At 40.6% G+C, this 18,171-nt stretch overlaps 1 protein-coding gene across 1 annotated transcript in view; it reads left to right on the top strand.

Annotated features, from left to right (window-relative positions):
• LOC142654633 (uncharacterized) overlaps positions 1 to 18,171 on the top strand; it is a 213,059-nt gene that overhangs the window by 8,462 nt on the left and 186,426 nt on the right. The window contains 3 exon segments of the mRNA XM_075828941.1: positions 765 to 913; positions 1,411 to 1,596; positions 1,681 to 1,804. Coding sequence (XP_075685056.1) covers positions 836 to 913; positions 1,411 to 1,596; positions 1,681 to 1,804 — 388 coding nt within the window. The 5' untranslated portion in view covers positions 765 to 835.

Raw genomic sequence — 18,171 nt, forward strand, 5'->3', positions numbered from 1 at the left:
CTGTATATGTTTACATTTTCTTAAGGTAAAAGTAGATGTTAAAACCTTAAGGTAAATATATACAGTAAAAACGAAACCAAAAAACCATGGAGGAATCTCCGTTTTTTCCAATTCACCCATTATTTGGTTCTGGGTCTGTATATTTGTACTGATCTTGGTTCTAGTGTGGTATATATGTACTGAGCTTGGTTCTGGGTCTATATATGTACTGAGCTTGGTTCTGGTGATGTATATATGTATTGAGCTTGGTTCTGGGGCTGTATATATTTACATTCTCTTAAGGTAAAAGTAGTTGTTAAAATCTACTTTTACCTTGAGAGAAGGTAAATATATACAGTAAAAACTAAACCCCAAAAACCAATCTCCGTTTTTTCCAATTCACCCATTATATGGTACTTTTAAATGGTGCCAATAAAAGCTACAACTCCTCCCGCAAAAAAAAATAATCCCTCACACACCACTCCATTGACTCAAAAATAAAAAAAGTTATAAAGCTCCTGACCACTTTATTGTCTCAAAATATTCCGTTTTTTCTCTTCTGTATGGCTCATTCTGCTTTTACATTTGATTCAAAACCGTTCCAGATCTGTGTCCGCCTAAACAGAAATCTGCAATTATAAACGGTACAGCGTCTTCAAAGTTCTGACTTTAGAGTTGGGGGGGGGGGGCGCAGACCCATGGTACCCTTAATCCGCTTCTTGTTCTGTATTTCACATATAATGTTGTCCGCTGTGTGATTTCTATCTTCTCCTTTCTTCATAAAGACGTCTGCAGTACTAGATCCTCCAGTTTTCTCATCTCCTCCACAACGTTCCTTCTGAATGACCCACCAACGATGGACAAGGACAGGAATGAGATGAGCATAAGAATATTAGACTTCACCTTGGAGATCATCTACCTGTTGAGCGGAGAGGTAAACTTTTCTACATTAGAGAACAAGTCACACATAGGGAAGGGACAGTACATAATAGGAAGTAATAGGAAGAATCCAGAGTCCTGTATAACCGCGTCCAGACCTTCCAAGTGACGTCAAGAAGCCAACAGCAGAAAAGCTGAACATCCGCCATCAATATGGTCAGTTATGTATCATATCACCAATGCAGCAATAGTAATATTGTAGAGCAATGAGAATGACAAGTAGGAGGAACCAGGAGGATCAGGATGACATCTGTATAGAAACATAGAAGATGACGGCAGGAGGAGAGCACATGGTTCATCTAGTCGCCCCAATATTATTTCCTTTTAAGTTTTTGTCCCGTTCTATTTTCTCAATGTCTTTTTGTAGGTGAGGTCTCCAATATTACAGATGTGGGGTCACTAGAGCTCTATGCAGTAGGGTCACAATCTCCCTCTTTCTACTGAGTGGGGAATACTGTGTTAAGTTCGCTAAATGTCTCTCTCCATACACAGGAGTACACAATCGTGAAGAAGACATCGGGTGACAGTACGTCTCCCATCATCCATGAGTCAGGAGGATGGAGCAGTAGTCTGAGCCCCATCACAGAGCCTCCCCCTCACTCCCGTATACATGAGAAGAACAATAAGAAGAAGATCTTAGAACTGATCAACAAGATGACTGAGCTGCTGACTGGAGAGGTGACACTGCTGGGAATGCTGGGAAATTATATAGTAACCGCACTAGAGGTGTCTGGGTAATGACTGTATCATTGTGTGTGTCAGGTTCCTATAAGGTGTCAGGATGTCACTGTCTATTTCTCCATGGAGGAGTGGGAGTATCTAAAAGGACACAAGGATCTGTACGAGGAGGTCATGATGGAAAACTACTGGCCACTATTATCACAAGGTAAGCAGAGACCGATATATAAGTGTGTGTGTGTGTGTGTGTATGTATGTATATATATATATATATATTGGCCATTACTGTGGGCACAGGCTAGACTAGCAGCCAAGTTGAAGTCTTAATACTGTCATGTGCAGTACATATACACGTGTGTGCAATGACATGTAATGTAGGAGCTCCACAATTTCGGCTATTTTCACATCACGTTAGAGCCCCAAGTTTCCTGTATATGTCCAACAAATCCATAGCGCTCCATTCACTAAACAGATTACAAAAGAGTGTCCTTTGGCATAAATGAATCCAGGAGCAGTATACTGTACGACCGCAGTAAAGTGAGGAGTACCGTCCTGTGCTGTATGTAATGCGCTCGTTGCCGCCGGTCTCCCCTCCTTGATTCCTCTCTCAGTAACTTGTAAGCTCTTTTGCAGAAACGGAGGGTTTTGACGTGGGCAGGTTTGGAACACTAAACTTCAGCTACATAACGACATTCTGGGGGCTTAGTGGCTCCAAACCTACTGACTGGTTCCCTTCTAAATGCTGCCAAGTCTGTGAGTCCTGCTACCCCCCGCCTACACAGAATGATTGACCGTTTTTCCTTAGTTATCCTGCTCATAAAATCGGAGGGTGTGACAGACCTTCCTGATGGGGCCAAAGCCTGAGCACCAAACACATGTTCCTTGCTTTACCTCCTGTCCGTGCAGAACATGTAAGGAGCGATGCTGGAAGGAATTAATATTGGCCCCCCACAGACATTGAGATCACCTGCTGCAAATCTGTGATGTGGGGGCTATTACTTTACACATCTGTTCACATTTGTGGGAAGGAACAAGAAAATCATATTCTGTGACATGCCACTCATTTGCAGTGTGGAGGATGGGCAGTCGTATGAGGTATGTTACTGCCAGTGTGCTAAGCTGGTCATACACATTAGATGTCTATCGGCTGGACCCCCTGATTTTCTAATATATGGCGACCTCCCAACTCTTCCCTGACGACAGTTGTTCTGAGCAAGAAGGATCGGCCTGTGGAATTTCAACATGCCGGACACTTTTGTTAGTAGATAAGCCGCTGTCAAGAGGAGTCTGGCAGTGGCTTTCTCCCTTCTCCCTATTGAAGACACATACACACGCCACCGAGCGTTCATGTATAAGGAGGAGGTGAGGAACGATGGTTCACGTGACAGCTATCTAGAGTGTATGGCCGGCTTTAGGCTAGTAGTTCACAAAAGTAAGAACCTCTGCAGGTCTCAAATAATGGCTGCAAATAATTTAAGCAAAAATTGTCTCCTTAAAATCCACTGGATGCTCCTTCATCGTTATTGCCACAATTGGGTTATATTTCAGCATAGGAGAATGGCGCAATAAACAGATGCTCTATAACCACTTGCTGCACCATGAAGACACCATACATCATGGTGCGGAGGAGACGTATGGATCGCGCTCACGGGCAGAGCCCACTCCCTACGGCTGCTATCACCATCACCATAAACATATTCACTTGCAGAATAAAATGAATATGTAATTTTTTCCAGACGGTGGACGGCATGACACACGGAACACAAAAAAAATAATGAAAGATTTGTAGGTTTTTTTTCCAATTGTGCCCCACAAATAATTACTTTTCAGTTTCCCAGTACATTATATGGTACATTAAATAGTTCTGTTAAAAACGACAACATGTCCCACAAAAAGTAAGCCCTCATATGACTATGTTGATGGAAAAATAAAAGAAGTTGGGGAGGAATAGATGAAAAAACTAAAAATTGCTCCGGTACCAAGGGGCTAAAATAGCGATTATCCACAGATAATGTAGATTATACAACCCCAGTTGGCTTCTTATGGGAGAGGTTGGAACATTTTTAACCGACTATACAGAGCAGATTGTTGTCCACTTGTGGTAGCACAGAGAAATACACAAGGTTTATTATAAAGCACGAAAGCCCCAAAAAACTACAGGACCAATTAAAAAGTGGTGGACAGTAAACGTAACTTTTAACAACCAGTGCCAGGCAGCTGCTGCCAAAGCAAATAAAATTAGAGGATGCATTAAAAGAGGCTCATGACAAGAACATAGTTTTGTTTCTATACAAATCACTAGTCAATATTCCACGTGTGGTCTGTGCACAATTTTGGGAAGCTGTGTATAAGAAGGACACGGCTGAACTACAACAGGTGCAGAGGAGGGCGACCAAGGTAGTTATGGAAATGGGTGGATTGCAGTGCCAAGAAAGGTTATTAAACTTGGGGCTATTCAGTTTAGAAAATAAGACTGCTTAGGGGCGATCTGATTACTATGTATAAATATTAGTGCAGAGATCTTTCTAATGATCTTCTTACAGCTGTAACAAGGACAAGGGGGCATCCTCTACATCTCGAGGAAAAAGGTTTCTATGCCAACATAGGTGGGGATTCTTTACTTAAGAGCAGTGAGACTTTGGAACTCTCTAGCACAGGATATTGTGATTGTTGGTTCATTAAGCAAGTTCAAGGAGGTCCAGGACGCCTTTCTTATAGATATTAAAAAGTGCCTCCAGTTATACTAAAATTATATAGAAAAACTATTCTATTGCAGGACTGTGCCAATGATCGTCTTTTTAAATGACTTGTATTCATATTTTTGCTACTAACTACACATAGACTGCCCATAGTCCATGCTTCCGGCTGCTCGTAGCTCTGCATTAGAGGTCACATTACATTGTACAGCGCTGGCGGCCGTTCTGGATATGGGAGCCACGGAGACCAGTAGGACGCTCTGTCTCTTAATGCAGTGTTATAAGCAGCTGGCAACACAGACTATGGGTCGTCCGTGCTGTAGTTTGAAGCAATAATGGTAATACAATTCCTGCACAATAATAGTTTTCCTATATAATGTCATTATAACCAGAGGTACTCTTTAACATTACAAGTCATGAGTACTAGATTCTGTATTAGTTGAAATCTCATCCACATTGCTGCTACTGTAATACGTTGCGGATTTTCTGCAATGAAATCCTTTGCAGAAAATCTGCAGCTAATCCACCCCGTGTGCACATACCCTTATAGAGGTTGTTGCAGGAACGAAATTGCACATAAAAGTACTCCTTATTTGAAGCTAGTACTTTTCACCATTGGAAGTATTTAAAAAATATATATGCATCCCGAGTTATTGAACTTACAAACTCCGAATGGCACCCCCTGCTATTTCTTCATGTGGGTCCATTCACGTCATTCTAGTTATGCTTTCAAGAGGACACGCATGCGCAGTAAAACACTGTTTCGCCAGATCTATCTTTGAACATTCAGCGCACTGATTCCACTCCTGTTATAAGGTTCTCTCTTGTACTCTGCTTTTCCACTGCCGAGAAAGCAGAGATTGCACAGGAGAGCCGGATCAGTTCCCCAGCTACTTTGCAGTATAGTCTGTCACTGCTCTGTGCAACCCGACCACTGCCTATTAGTGCGGCGCCAGAGTCAGTTTCCAAGCTTATTATAGACCATCCCTTCTCTATGCCCTCCATTCACTACGGTCGTTCCTGCACATGGTACACCCTCTGCCTTTGCACAGAGAGTGTACTAGCTTCAAATAAGGAGTACTTTTAGGGACCCTTCCGTTAGTTGCACCACTCCTTTAAAGTGACACGTCCGAACTGACTGCGGCGGTAGGTGATTAAAGACAGAAATAGTTCTGTCCTTAACACCTTCCTGCATTTGGGTGTTACTGTACGCCCTTTTTAGTGGTGCCTTACCGCAAAAGGGTGTACAGTAACGTCCTGAGGATGAAGCGGGCACAGGAGCGGTGCTCGTGCCATCTGCAGCGGGTGCCGGCTTTATTATCCAGAAGTTCAAGAGCTGGGTCCGGCACACGATGTATTTCTAATTCAATTCTACTTTATTGGTATCAAATGTTAAAAAAAAAATTAAATCCCGGGCACAGAACGCCTACGCGTTTCGGACCTCTCGGTTCTTACTCCTAGCTACTCTGCTAATGTGAACGGTCTGATTTATAGATCAGATGTTGGAAAGGCATGTGACCACGAAAGGAGGATTATTAAACAGGTAATGCATGTATAAAATCATTAGTCATGTGCAACCTATTTTAAATATCAGAATAGTGATTGCTGGCATAAATGGAAACGGTTATATACAAGCAATCAGGCACGGATCGGGATGAGACTACATACTCATTAAATAGGGGTTACATAAAATGATATTATATATGTGTCTAGAAACACATTCGAATATAAATGCAAGTATAAGAGATTTTGTTAGAAAGTGCTACTTCTAACATTCCCGCTATTGGTATAGCATACAGGAGGGATAGCGAAGTGGCTGATTAATAGATATACACCAAATCGGTTCTATAATTTAAACCCTTGGGAAATCTTGTATCCATTTTAAGAATCCACATCGCTTTCCTGTTCAACAGAACTTTCCTCCAGTCCCCCCCTCTCTAAGGTTTAAGTACCTTCCCTATTGGAATGATTCTAAAAGACATGACATTCCCATTTTGTGTGCTTCCAAAAAGTGTTTGAGCTATAATAAAATTGATAATAATAATCTTTATTTATATAGCGCCAACATATTACGCAGCACTTTACAATTTAGAGGGAAAATAAACAGACAATATCAAACATCACATAGTGACAAAGCTAATTTACAATTCAGACAGGAGGATTGAGGACCCGGCTCGCAAGAGTTTACAATCTATGAGGAAAGAAGGGAGACACAAAGTGTAACAGTGTTTGTTCTGTACAATGGTCCAGCCATCTTATATACACATGGGGTAGTACACATAAAGCTGCATGAGCCGGTCACCAGCCAGTATCCATCTATGACGGACATGAAATGCAGTATGGTGCAAGGAGTGTGAAGGAATCTTATTCTGATGACTAGTGGGGCCAAGGAAAGGAGTCCGATTAGGGAATGTTATAGGCCTGTCCAAAAAAATTTGTTTTCAGGGCAAGTTTAAAACTGTATATATTGGGAATTAATCTGATTGTCTGTGGTAGCGCATTCCAGAGGACTGGTGCAGCACGAGAAATATCTTGGAGACGGGAGTGGGAAGTTCGGATTATGGAGGATTTCAATCTAAGGTAGTTAGCAGAACGTAGAGCGCGAGTAGGTTGGTAAACAGAGATTAGGGAGGAAATGTAAGGAGGTGCAGCACTGTGGAAAACTTTGTGGGTGAGAATAATAAGTTTGAATTTAATTCTGATGGGGATGGGCAACCAATGCAGTGACTGGCACAGGGTAGAGGCATTGGCAGGATGATCCTGGCTTCTGCATTGAGGATAGAGGGGAGAGTTTAGTGAGGGGAAGGCCGACTAATAATTAGTTACAGTAGTCAAGGCGAGAGTGAATCAGAGCGACAATGAGAGATTTGGTTGTTTCCTCAGTAAGTAAAGGCGGATTCTGGAGATGTTTTTGAGGTGGAAATGACAGGAGCGTGCAAGTGATTGAAGAGTAAAGGAAACCTCGGAGTCAAAACTAACCCTGAGACAGCGGGCGTGCTGCCGAGGAGTTATGGCCACGCACTGAGATGGAGATATCAGGATTAGGTAGGTTAGTAGACGGTGGGAACACAAGGATCTCCGTTTTAGAAAGATTCAATTTCAGATAGAGAGAGGATATGATGTTAGAGACAGCGGACAGACAATCACTGGTGTTTTGTTTTAAAGCAGGGGTGATGTCATGGGAAGAGGCATATAATTGGGTGTCATCAGCGTAGAGATGGTACTGGAAGCCAAATCTGCTGATAGTTTGTCCTATAGGCGCTGTGTAGAGAGAGGAGAGGAGCGGACCTAGGACTGATCCCTGAGGAACTCTGATAGCAAGTGGGAGTAGAGAAGAAGTAGAACCAGCAAATGACACACTAAACAAGCGGTCAGGGAGATAGGAGGAAAACCAAGAGAGAGTTGTATCTTTAAGGTCGATGAGTGGAGCATGTTAAGTAGGAGTTTGTGGTCTACAGTGTCAAAGGCTGCAGAGAGATTCAGAAGAATCAGAATATTTACCGTCCGATTTAGCTGCCAAGAGATCATTTGAGACTTTAGTAAGAGCAGTCTCTGTGGAGTGAAGAGTGCGGAAACCAGATTGTAGTGGGTCTAGAATGGAGTTAGCAGAGAGATAGCGGATAATGCGGGAGTAGACCAAGCGTTCCAGGAGTTTGGAGATGAAGGGGAGATTAGGGACCGGCCAGTAGTTAGCAGCGCTCGATGGGTCAAGAGTTGTTTTTTTCAGTAATTGGTTTAAAATGGCATGTTTAAAAGAGGAGGAAAAGATACCAGAAGAAAGAGAGTGGTTAAAAATTTCAGTCAAGTAACTGGTGACAGCTGGGGAGAGGGGCTGGAGGAGGTGTATGGGGATAGGATCACTAGGGCACGTAGTAGGACGAGAAGGAGAGGAGCCTAGAGACCTTCTGTTATTGGGTCAAATTCTGAAAGTGAAGAAGAGGGAGTGCGGGAGGGAAGGAGATCGATGTTACTAGGGTACTGAGAGACAATATCATGCAGAATGTTGTTCATTTTAATTTTAAAATAAGAGACCAGGTCTTCAGCACTGAGATCTGTGATTGGTGTCTGCACTTTAAGACTAAGGAGGGACTGAAAATAATCAGAGGCGTTTTGGATTATTAGATAGTGTGGAGATGAGGGAGGTGAAATAGACTTGTATTGCTCTGTGTAGGGCAGAGTTGTAAGTTTTGAGCATAAATTTGTAATGGAAGAAATCTGCAGCCAAATGCGATTTTTCTCCACAGACATTCGGCACATCTCAAGCACCGCTGAAGAAAGCGGGGTTAAGGCGTCCTCGTCTTTCTTGAGAGGTTCGGAGTGTAGGAGGGCTGCTTCTTCCAATGCATTTTTGAGCGTGTTCTTGTAATGTTTGGCGGCCAGATTGGGACAGGGGAGAGCAGGAGAGAAGGTTGTGGTCAGAGAGCTGGAGAGGAGAGTTAATAAAGTCAGAAACTGAGCAGAGACGGAAGAAGACCAGATCAAGCGAATGCACTTCTTCATGTGAAGGAGAGCTAGTAAGTTTTGACAGACCTAGGGAGGAGGTTAAAGATAGAAACTGGGAGGCAGATCGGGAGATTGGTTTATCAATGGGGATGTTGAAGTCGACCATGATGAGAGTGGGTGTTTCAGAGGATAGAAATTGTGGAAGCCAGGCAGCAAAATTATCCATGAATTGGTGGGGTGAGCCCGGGGGGGGGGGGGGGGCGGTAGACAACTGCCACTCTGAGAGAAAAAGGGTGAAAGAGTCTGAGGATGTGGACTTCAAAGGAGGGGAATGTGAGTGAGGGGACAGGGGTAATGACCTGGAAAGTGCAGTGTGGTGAAAGAACTATACCTACTCCTCCACCCTGCCTTTTCTCCGGTCTGGGGGTATGAGACAAGTCGAGATCACCAGGAGATAGGGCAGCAGGAGGAGCAGTGTCAGACAGGTGAAGCCATGTTTCTGTAAGAGCCAGGAGGTTGAGAGAGTTAGAGAGGAATAAGTCATGCATGAAGGTGAGTTTGTTGCACACGGACCGAGAATTCCAGAGCGCACAGTTAAAAAAGACAGGAGAAGACATACAAGAAATGTTGAGGAGATTTGCAGGGTTTCTATGTGAGGCAGGTAAGTCGTTGAGCTTGGCAAAAGAAAAGGGAAGACCAGGGTTGGGAGAGATGTCCCCTGCAGATAATAGCAGGAGAATGGAGAGAGACAGCAGATGGTTCTGTGGTTTATGAGAGCGACCTTTGTGTTGAGCAGTGGGATGAGATGGGTTAAGGTGATTCAGCAAAGTGAATAGTGCATGGGAGCTGTACATGGGCGAGGGAAGGAGAGAGGAACTTATGTGGACAGAATTTACTAAGGGGCGAAGTGGGCGTTAGGATTGTAAACCAACAACAGCTTCAATGATGAGTGAGGCAGCAAATATGTTGTGATGGTTTGGTCGTAGGAATCTGAGAAAAATTCTATAGCAGTAATTATAATGTATGCAAGTTTGTTTCTTTAGTACACACAGCTTACCTGTCACTTTCCCTGTCTAACTGCCAGGACACTTTGCCAATATGACACTTAGACAGAGAGGACTTCTGCCCACATGCCACCCCTGCACGAGCTCCAGAGACATTACGTTTTTTTGTGTGGTATATATCCGTCAAATGCTCTCCAATGCGTCTTTTTAAGGGACTCGTTGTACAACCAATATATTGTAATCTGCATGTATCGCATTGTATAAATTAGATGACATATGTTGTGTTACAATTGATGAACGTTTTTATATTATATTATCGATTATTCGCATAAGACAGAAAATAATTAGTATTACGCACATTTGTGTGAACCGTGTATTGTGAGCCAGCCTGTATCAATATCGATGCGTCCATAAAAGTCTGAACTATTGCAATATAGTGTTATTTAATGCGCACGGTGAAGGCCGTAAAAAAAATAAATTGTAAACCGCCAAAATCTCTGTTTTTTGGTCACCTTAGCTCTCAATTTTTTTTTTTATAAAAAGTGGTCAAAAAGTCATATGTACCATCAAATGGTGCCAATAAAAACTACAGCTCGACCTGCAAAAAATAAGCCATCTAAAAAACGCCAAAAAAAGTCTAATAAAAGGGGGGAAGAAGGGAGTGTTCTTACCATCTCTGTATGAGACCGATAAATTACCTTCTTATTAGGAATAAGGATATAAAGTGGATCTACCTCAATTATGTAGGACAGTATTACTATTTTTCATTCCATTTGTTAAAATACAAACGAAATATGTAAAAGTTATAGTCTTTCTCCACACAACTCAATTTTATTCACCCTGTGGATAAAATCCTCTGTCGCGCACTCAAATCTTTCTCCCTGCAATTATTGTTATATCTGCCATATACTATTTGTGAATTGTGTCATAAACCCAACTGATCTTCCCATGATAATATATAATATACTCTGGAGGGAAAAATTGTGCTGGTGGGCATAATATGTGTTTCTATTGACTAATTGAGACCATTAGGGGTTAAACTGTGATATTTGTAAATCCAGTATGCTTCCCTATTTTTTCGTTGGGAAAATCTATTGTTTGCAGTACTTGGTATCTGTTCTAGGGGTGTGAAAGTCACCTCAAAATTTCCCCCGTGCTGCTGATGTAAATGCCTGGATACGCTATGCTTAAGAAAATGGTTATTTGTATCAGATCTGTGTTTATTGATCCTAGTTTTTAGTGGCTGTATTGTCTTGCCTATATATTGAAGGCCACAGTTTCAGTAGTAGTAGGTAAATGACAAAATTAGTGGCACAGTTCAGAAATTTTGTTATAGGAAAAACTTATTTTGTTATATTACACTTGGATGTTAGTGTCCTATGATTTATAGAATCACAGCACATGCATCTAGATGTATTGCATTTATAGGATCCTGTTAATTTTGGGAAGAGGCTAATATTATACTTTGGCTCTGTAGTTTTGTCTTTGAGACGGCTTGGGGCTATAATATTTTTGATGTTCTGTCCCCTCCTATAGGTGAATCCCGGTTTGGCTGGTAGGACCGGTTTTAGGATAGGGTCGTTTTGCAGAAAGCTCCAATGTTTTTGTAAAATGTTTACATTATACTTGACCTGATGAATGGACCGATACAGTCTTGAAATGCACAGTCCACACGAATAAAGAAAAATTTACTTCCATATATTGCAACCATTCCTACTTGCCTGGCGCCGTCACCTAAAGACTGCATGAATTTGTCTTGGTGTTTCCTCTGCATACCAGAGGATGTCGGACATAAAGGGGTTGTAAACTGTATGTGTGTGTGTGTGTGTGTGTGTGTGTGTGTATATATGTGTGTGTGTGTGTGTGTGTGTGTGTGTGTGTATGTATATGTATGTATATATGTATGTATATATATATATATATATATATATATACACACACACACACGTCCCACCATGCTACGTAAATACTCGCTAATGACGGGAAAATGTATCTCCCATAGAACTCACTGTAAGAAAAATGTAATGAAAAATAATTGTGTTTAAGTAGGAAGTCCGTTGTCATAAGGATGTACTGCTTCATTTGGTCTTTATAAGCAGTGTAGGTATACAGATGATACTCCAAAGGTGTCAGTGCTTTCTCGTATGGTATTGAGGTATATAGTTCCGTGATGTCACGTCAGCCATGTATAGTTTTCCTACCACGAGATTTGATCCATCATCTTTTTAGAACAGCTGTACTGGCCTTAATATAGCTAGGTGTCCCTTTTAGCAAGTGGCTGTAGTTTCCTATCAAGCCAGGCTCCTAAACGTTCCATAAGAGATCTATTGCCAGATACTATGGGCCTCAATGGTGGGGAAATCGGTCCTTGTGTGTTTTAGGTTTTGACCATGTTGGGTGACAGTCTAACATACCGTAAATTAACCAGTGATCCGCCTAATAATTTTAAAACCAAACTCACTAAACTCCTTGAAGAAGGGCAATCTATGGCCATTTTGTGTAAAAAAGAAGCTGAATACATGAATAAGGATTTTCCAATCGTACCGATTTTCCATGCCCTACCTAAAACATACAAGGACGGATTTCCTCCAGAACTATATACCTTAGTACCACACTGTAAAGACCTGACCACTTTGGAGTACCATCTGTATACCTACACTGCTTATGAAGACCAAATGAAGCAGTACATCCTTATGACAACGGACTTACTCCATTATTTTTCATTCAATTCCCAATGCACTTGACGGATATATACCACTCAACAAAACGCAATGTCTCTGGAGCTTCTAAACACTTTTTGGAAGCACACAATGGGAATGTCATGTCTTTTAGAGTCATTCTGATAGAGAAGGTACTTAAACCTAGGAGAGGACTGGAGGATAGTTACAGGAAAGTGATGTGGATTCTTAAAATGGATACAAGATTTCCCAAGGGTTCAAATTATCGAACCGATTTGATATATATCTATTAATCAGCCACTTCGCTATCCCTCCTGTATGCTACACCAATAGCGGGAATGTTAGAAGTAGCACTTCCTAACAAAATCTGTTACATTTGCATTTATATTAGAATGTGTTTCTAGAAACATATATAATATCATTTTATGTAACTCCTATGTAATGAGTATGTAGTCTCATCCAGATCCGTGCCTGATTACTTGTATATAACTGTTTCCATTTTTGCTAGCAATCACTATTCTGGTATTTAACGTAAGTTGCACATGACTAATGATGTTATATATGAATTACCTGTTTAATGATATCGAGGGGGTTAATCCTCCTTTCGTGATCACATGCCTTTCCAACAGCTGATCTATAAATCAGACCGTTCACCTTAGCAGTGTAGCTATGACTAAGAACCGAGATTTAATTTGTGTGTGTTAACCGTTGCTACCAATAAAGCAGCATTTAATTTTAAATACATCGTGTGCCGGACCCATCTCTAGAATTTCTGGATCCTTGCCTACCTCCGATGTAGATTTCCTATCCGATGCACCGATCAAAAACAGAGATTTGTTTCACTTTGCATCAGTGGCGAGCGGACCAATATTTTTTCTTTGTTTCTATTAGCCGGCTGTAATATACAGCCGACATCCCACCGCAACGGCTGCGATAACTGTTACCTCCGATCGCTAACTTAAATGCCGCTGTCAATAGCGACAGCGGCATTTAAGTGATTGACAGAGAGGGAGGTGGGCTCGATCTGTACCACATCGGCCACCCGCGAGCAATCACGGGGTGCCGATCGTTGCTATAGCAACCATGAAGCCTGTTAATGTGATCCTGGTCGGCCATGGACGGAAGCCTATTAGGTCCTGCCATTGGCAGGACCTAATAGACTGTGCGTTGTAAGATGACAGTTACAATACACTGCACTACATAAGTGGTGCAGTGTATCGTACCGGGGATCAGAAGGTTATGCCTTAAAGTTCCCTAGTAAGTGTAAAAAAAAAAGTTTTAGATAAACAAAAGTTTTATGTAATAAATACAATAATAGCCCTGTTTCCCTGACCATTTTTATTTAGAATAAAGTGATATTGTGTAAAAGTAGAAAACATTAAAAAGCAATATACATTTGGTATTACTGTAATCGTATTGAACCGCAGAATAAAGTAAACCTGTTGTGTACTTCAAAAAATCGCATGCACCCCAAAATGATACTAATATAAACTACACCTCATGAATATCAAGCACTCACACAGCTATTCAACGGAAAAATAAGAAGTTATGACTCTCGGAAACGCAATAATGCAAAACGACAGGCCAGACTAATTTTTAAATGCCTAAAGAAAAAAACAAAAAACAACCTAGAAGCACTGAAGCACAGGGGACAAAACACCCTAATAAATAGTATAGCACATATAGCAGCCACGCATTGTAAAATAATGTATATATCTTTATTTATAAACAACAATACATGGTATCACATAGAATGTAATAAACATACAAAATGACACATGGAGAGCAGCAGCAAAGGTATACCAATATGTATACCAAGAGGTTAACAGACCTGACCCATCTCAGAGTCTGGCGTCCAATATCAAATACCACCAAATATGGAATAAATGGATAATCAAATATGTGTTACAAAGGTAAATCTGCCAAAAAAACGCTACAGAAATTGCATTGTGTGTAGAGGGCAATAACCTAGACATATATAAGAAAGCCTATAAAAGTGAACAAGCATAGTAGTAGCAGAAGCAGCAACACCTAATAATGAAAATGGTAGCACATACCTAAAGACATGGTGGAGTAACAGGACTAGTGAGATGGGACACAGGAGCAAAACGTCTCAAACTTGGTTCCATAATTTTATATGCCTAGCTGTTCCTCACCTAAACTTCCACGTCATCATTTGCTAGGCCCCACAGGTAGACCTTCTAAATGCAGCGGAAACTATGATATTTTGGGGTGTTGTGCTGCATATGGGGCTAGTGAAGAAATAAAAAATTAGGCAATACTGGAATGCGCATAGTTTGTACAATATTACGGACAACCTTTACATGTGCAAATCCTGCCTCCAAAAAACTGGCCTGTACATAAAGGACTGGTTCAAAGCGTACGTCACTATCCATGGATAATTTTTTTTTTTATTGATATACCCCATTATTATACGCTGTTATACTACGCTAAGCTTTTATATGCTCCCACATTATGAACTGAAACACCAGTAAAATCCTAAACAAAACTACTACCAAGCAAAATCTGCTCTCCAAAAGCCAAGTGGCGGTCCTTCCGAGCCTAGCAGTGTGCCCAAATAGCAGTTTATGACCACATATGGGGTATTACTTTACTCCGGAGGATCCGCTTAACAATATAACGGGTGCATGTCTCCATTGGTACAGCCTGAGCACAACATATTGGACACTGAAATAACAGATCTGTGGAAAACTTGCAATTTTCAAAATGCTCACTATACCTCATGATAAATTCTTAAATGAGCTTCGTTTCCCAAATGTGGTCACTTCTCTGGGATTTTCACTGTACTGGTACATCAGCGCAATGCAACATTGCGTCAAAAAACAATTCACTACAAAAACTAAATTGCGCTCTTTTTCTCTTTTAGAGCTTTGCCATGTGTCCAAACAGCAGTTTACAACCACATATGGGGTATTTCCTTACTCAGGAGAAATTGTGCAACAAATTTTGGTATGACTTTTCTCCCGAATTCCTTGTGGAAATTAAAAATTATGAGCTAAAACCAAATATCATTGGAAAAAAAAATGTTTTTTTCATTAACACGACCCAATTCTAATAAAATTGATAAAACAGCTGTGGGGTCAAAATGCTCACTACACACATAATTTAATTATTTGAGGGGTATAGTCTACAAAATCGGATCACACTAGGGGAATTTCCACTGCAGTGGTACCTCAGCGGCTCTGCATATGCGACATGGCCCCTAGAAACCAATTCGGCAAAAGCCAAATGGCGCTCCTTTCCTTCTGAGTCCAGCTCTGTGCCAAAACAGCAGTTTGTGACCACATATGGGTAATTGTTGTACTCTGGAGAAAATGCTTTACAAACATTGGGGTGCTCTTCTCCTATAGTACTTGTGAAAATGAAAAATATGAGCTAAAACGACATCTCATTGGCAAAAAAAATAATTTTCAGTTTTTACAGTTCAATCCTATTAACATTTTGACCTGTGGGGTCAAAATGTTAACTACACCCCAGATTAATTTCTTAAGGAGTGTAGTTTCCTAAATGGGATCACTTTTAGGAGGTTTCCACTGTACTGGTACCTTAGGGGCTTTGCAAATGCGACATGGCATCGGAAAACCATTCCAGCAAAATCTGTGCGCCAAAAACTGAAAGGCGCTCCTACTCTTCTGAGCATTTACGGTGTGCCCAAAGAGCAGTTTATGACCACATATGGGGTATTGCATGCTCATGAGAAAGTGCCTAACCATTTTTGGGGTGCCTTTTCTCCTGAATTCCTTGTGGAAATGAAACCTTTTGAGCTAAAACTACACATTATTGGAAAAAAATATATTTTAAATTTTCACGGCCCAATTCGAATAAATTCTATGAAAAACCTGTGGGGTCAGAATGCTCACTACACCCCCAGATACATTCCTTAAGGGTGCAGTTTCCAAAATTGGGTGTGTCTAATGTTTTGGCATCTCAAGACCTTTTCAAACATGAAATTGTGCCTGGAAAATATCCTAATAAAAAGGAGGCCCCAAAATCCACTAAGTGCTCCTTTAATTTCTGAGGGCTATGTTTGAGTCCAGTAGCACACTAGGATTACATGTGATATATTTTTGAAAACTGCAGAATCTGTGTAATAAATATTAAGTTGTGTTTTCCTGTTAACACTTGCTGCGTTACTGAAATAAATGGATTTAATTGAAAATCTGTCTGAAAAAAGAAATTTGTACATTTTACCTCCACTTTTCCCTTAATTCCTGTAAAACACCTAAAGGGTTAACAAGCTTCCTAAATGCTGTTTAGAATACATGAAGGGTGCTGTTTTTAAAATGGGGTGACTTATGAGGGGTTTCTAATATATAGATCGCTCAAAGCCACTTCAAAACTAACGTGGTGCCTAAAAGAAAAGTTTGGCAAATTTTGTGTCAATATTTGAAAAACTGCTAGTAAACTTATAAACCTTATAACGTCCTGAAACAATTAATATTAAATAAAAAAAATTATCCCTGCATAAAGAAGACTTATAGTAAACCTTATTTATTTACGAATTTGTGTGGTACCATTTTAGAAGTAGGAGATTTCAAATGGAGGAAAATCCTTATTTTTCAAAATTTTCTTTACATTTTTCATATAAATAAAGAGTAAACCTATCGACAAAAATTTACCACTATCATAAAGAACAATGTCTCACAAAATCATTTGGATAAGTAAAACCATTCCAGAGTTATTACCACATAACGTGACACATGTTAGATTTGAAAAATGCGGCTGATCCTGAAGGCCAAAATGAGCTTGGTCCTGAAGAAGTTAAAGGCTAGGTACACCTTTTTTATAGGCAATTTTTTTAAATTAAATATTTGTTTTAGGGGATTACAAACCTTCTTTGATGAAACATTCTTTTTTCGTTTTTACCATACAGCTATTATTCCACTATACACAGAAGCTGGATCATTCGCTATCAGTCAAATTCGTAAGAGAAGTAAACTGACGATTCGGCTGAGAGCGGGTCCTGTGTATCCTTGTTGATCACCTTAGATGGGATCGTAATTATTGTGATCCTGTGTGTTACATACACAAGACCTGCTCTCAGCCGACTCGTCCGTTCGCTTCTTACGGATTCGACTGATAGCGAATGATCCAGCTTCTGTGTATAGAGGAGACATAACAGCTGTATCGTAAAAAGTTTTAATGAGAGGCAATTGAAAATGTGTTTAATCACCTAAAAGCAACACACACACATATATATATATATATATATATATATATACAGTGAAGGAAATAAGTATTTGATCCCTTGCTGATTTTGTAAGTTTGCCCACTGTCAAAGACATGAACAGTCTAGAATTTTTAGGCTAGGTTAATTTTACCAGTGAGAGATTATATTTAAAGAAAATCACATTGTCAAAATTATATATATATTTATTTGCATTGTGCACAGAGAAATAAGTATTTGATCCCTTTGGCAAACAAGGCTTAATACTTGGTGGCAAAACCCTTGTTGGCAAGCACAGCAGTCAGACGTTTTCTGTAGTTGATGATGAGGTTTGCACACATGTTAGATGGAATTTTGGCCCATTCCTCTTTGCAGATCATCTGTAAATCATTAAGATTTCGAGGCTGTCGCTTGGCAACTCGGATCTTCAGCTCCCTCCATAAGTTTTCGATGGGATTAAGGTCTGGAGACTGGCTAAGCCACTCCATGACCTTAATGTGCTTCTTCTTGAGCCACTCCTTTGTTGCCTTGGCTGTATGTTTCGGGTCATTGTCGTGGGTTAATGT

This window comes from Rhinoderma darwinii, chromosome 1, assembly GCF_050947455.1.
Source record: "Rhinoderma darwinii isolate aRhiDar2 chromosome 1, aRhiDar2.hap1, whole genome shotgun sequence".
Taxonomy (NCBI): domain Eukaryota; kingdom Metazoa; phylum Chordata; class Amphibia; order Anura; family Rhinodermatidae; genus Rhinoderma; species Rhinoderma darwinii.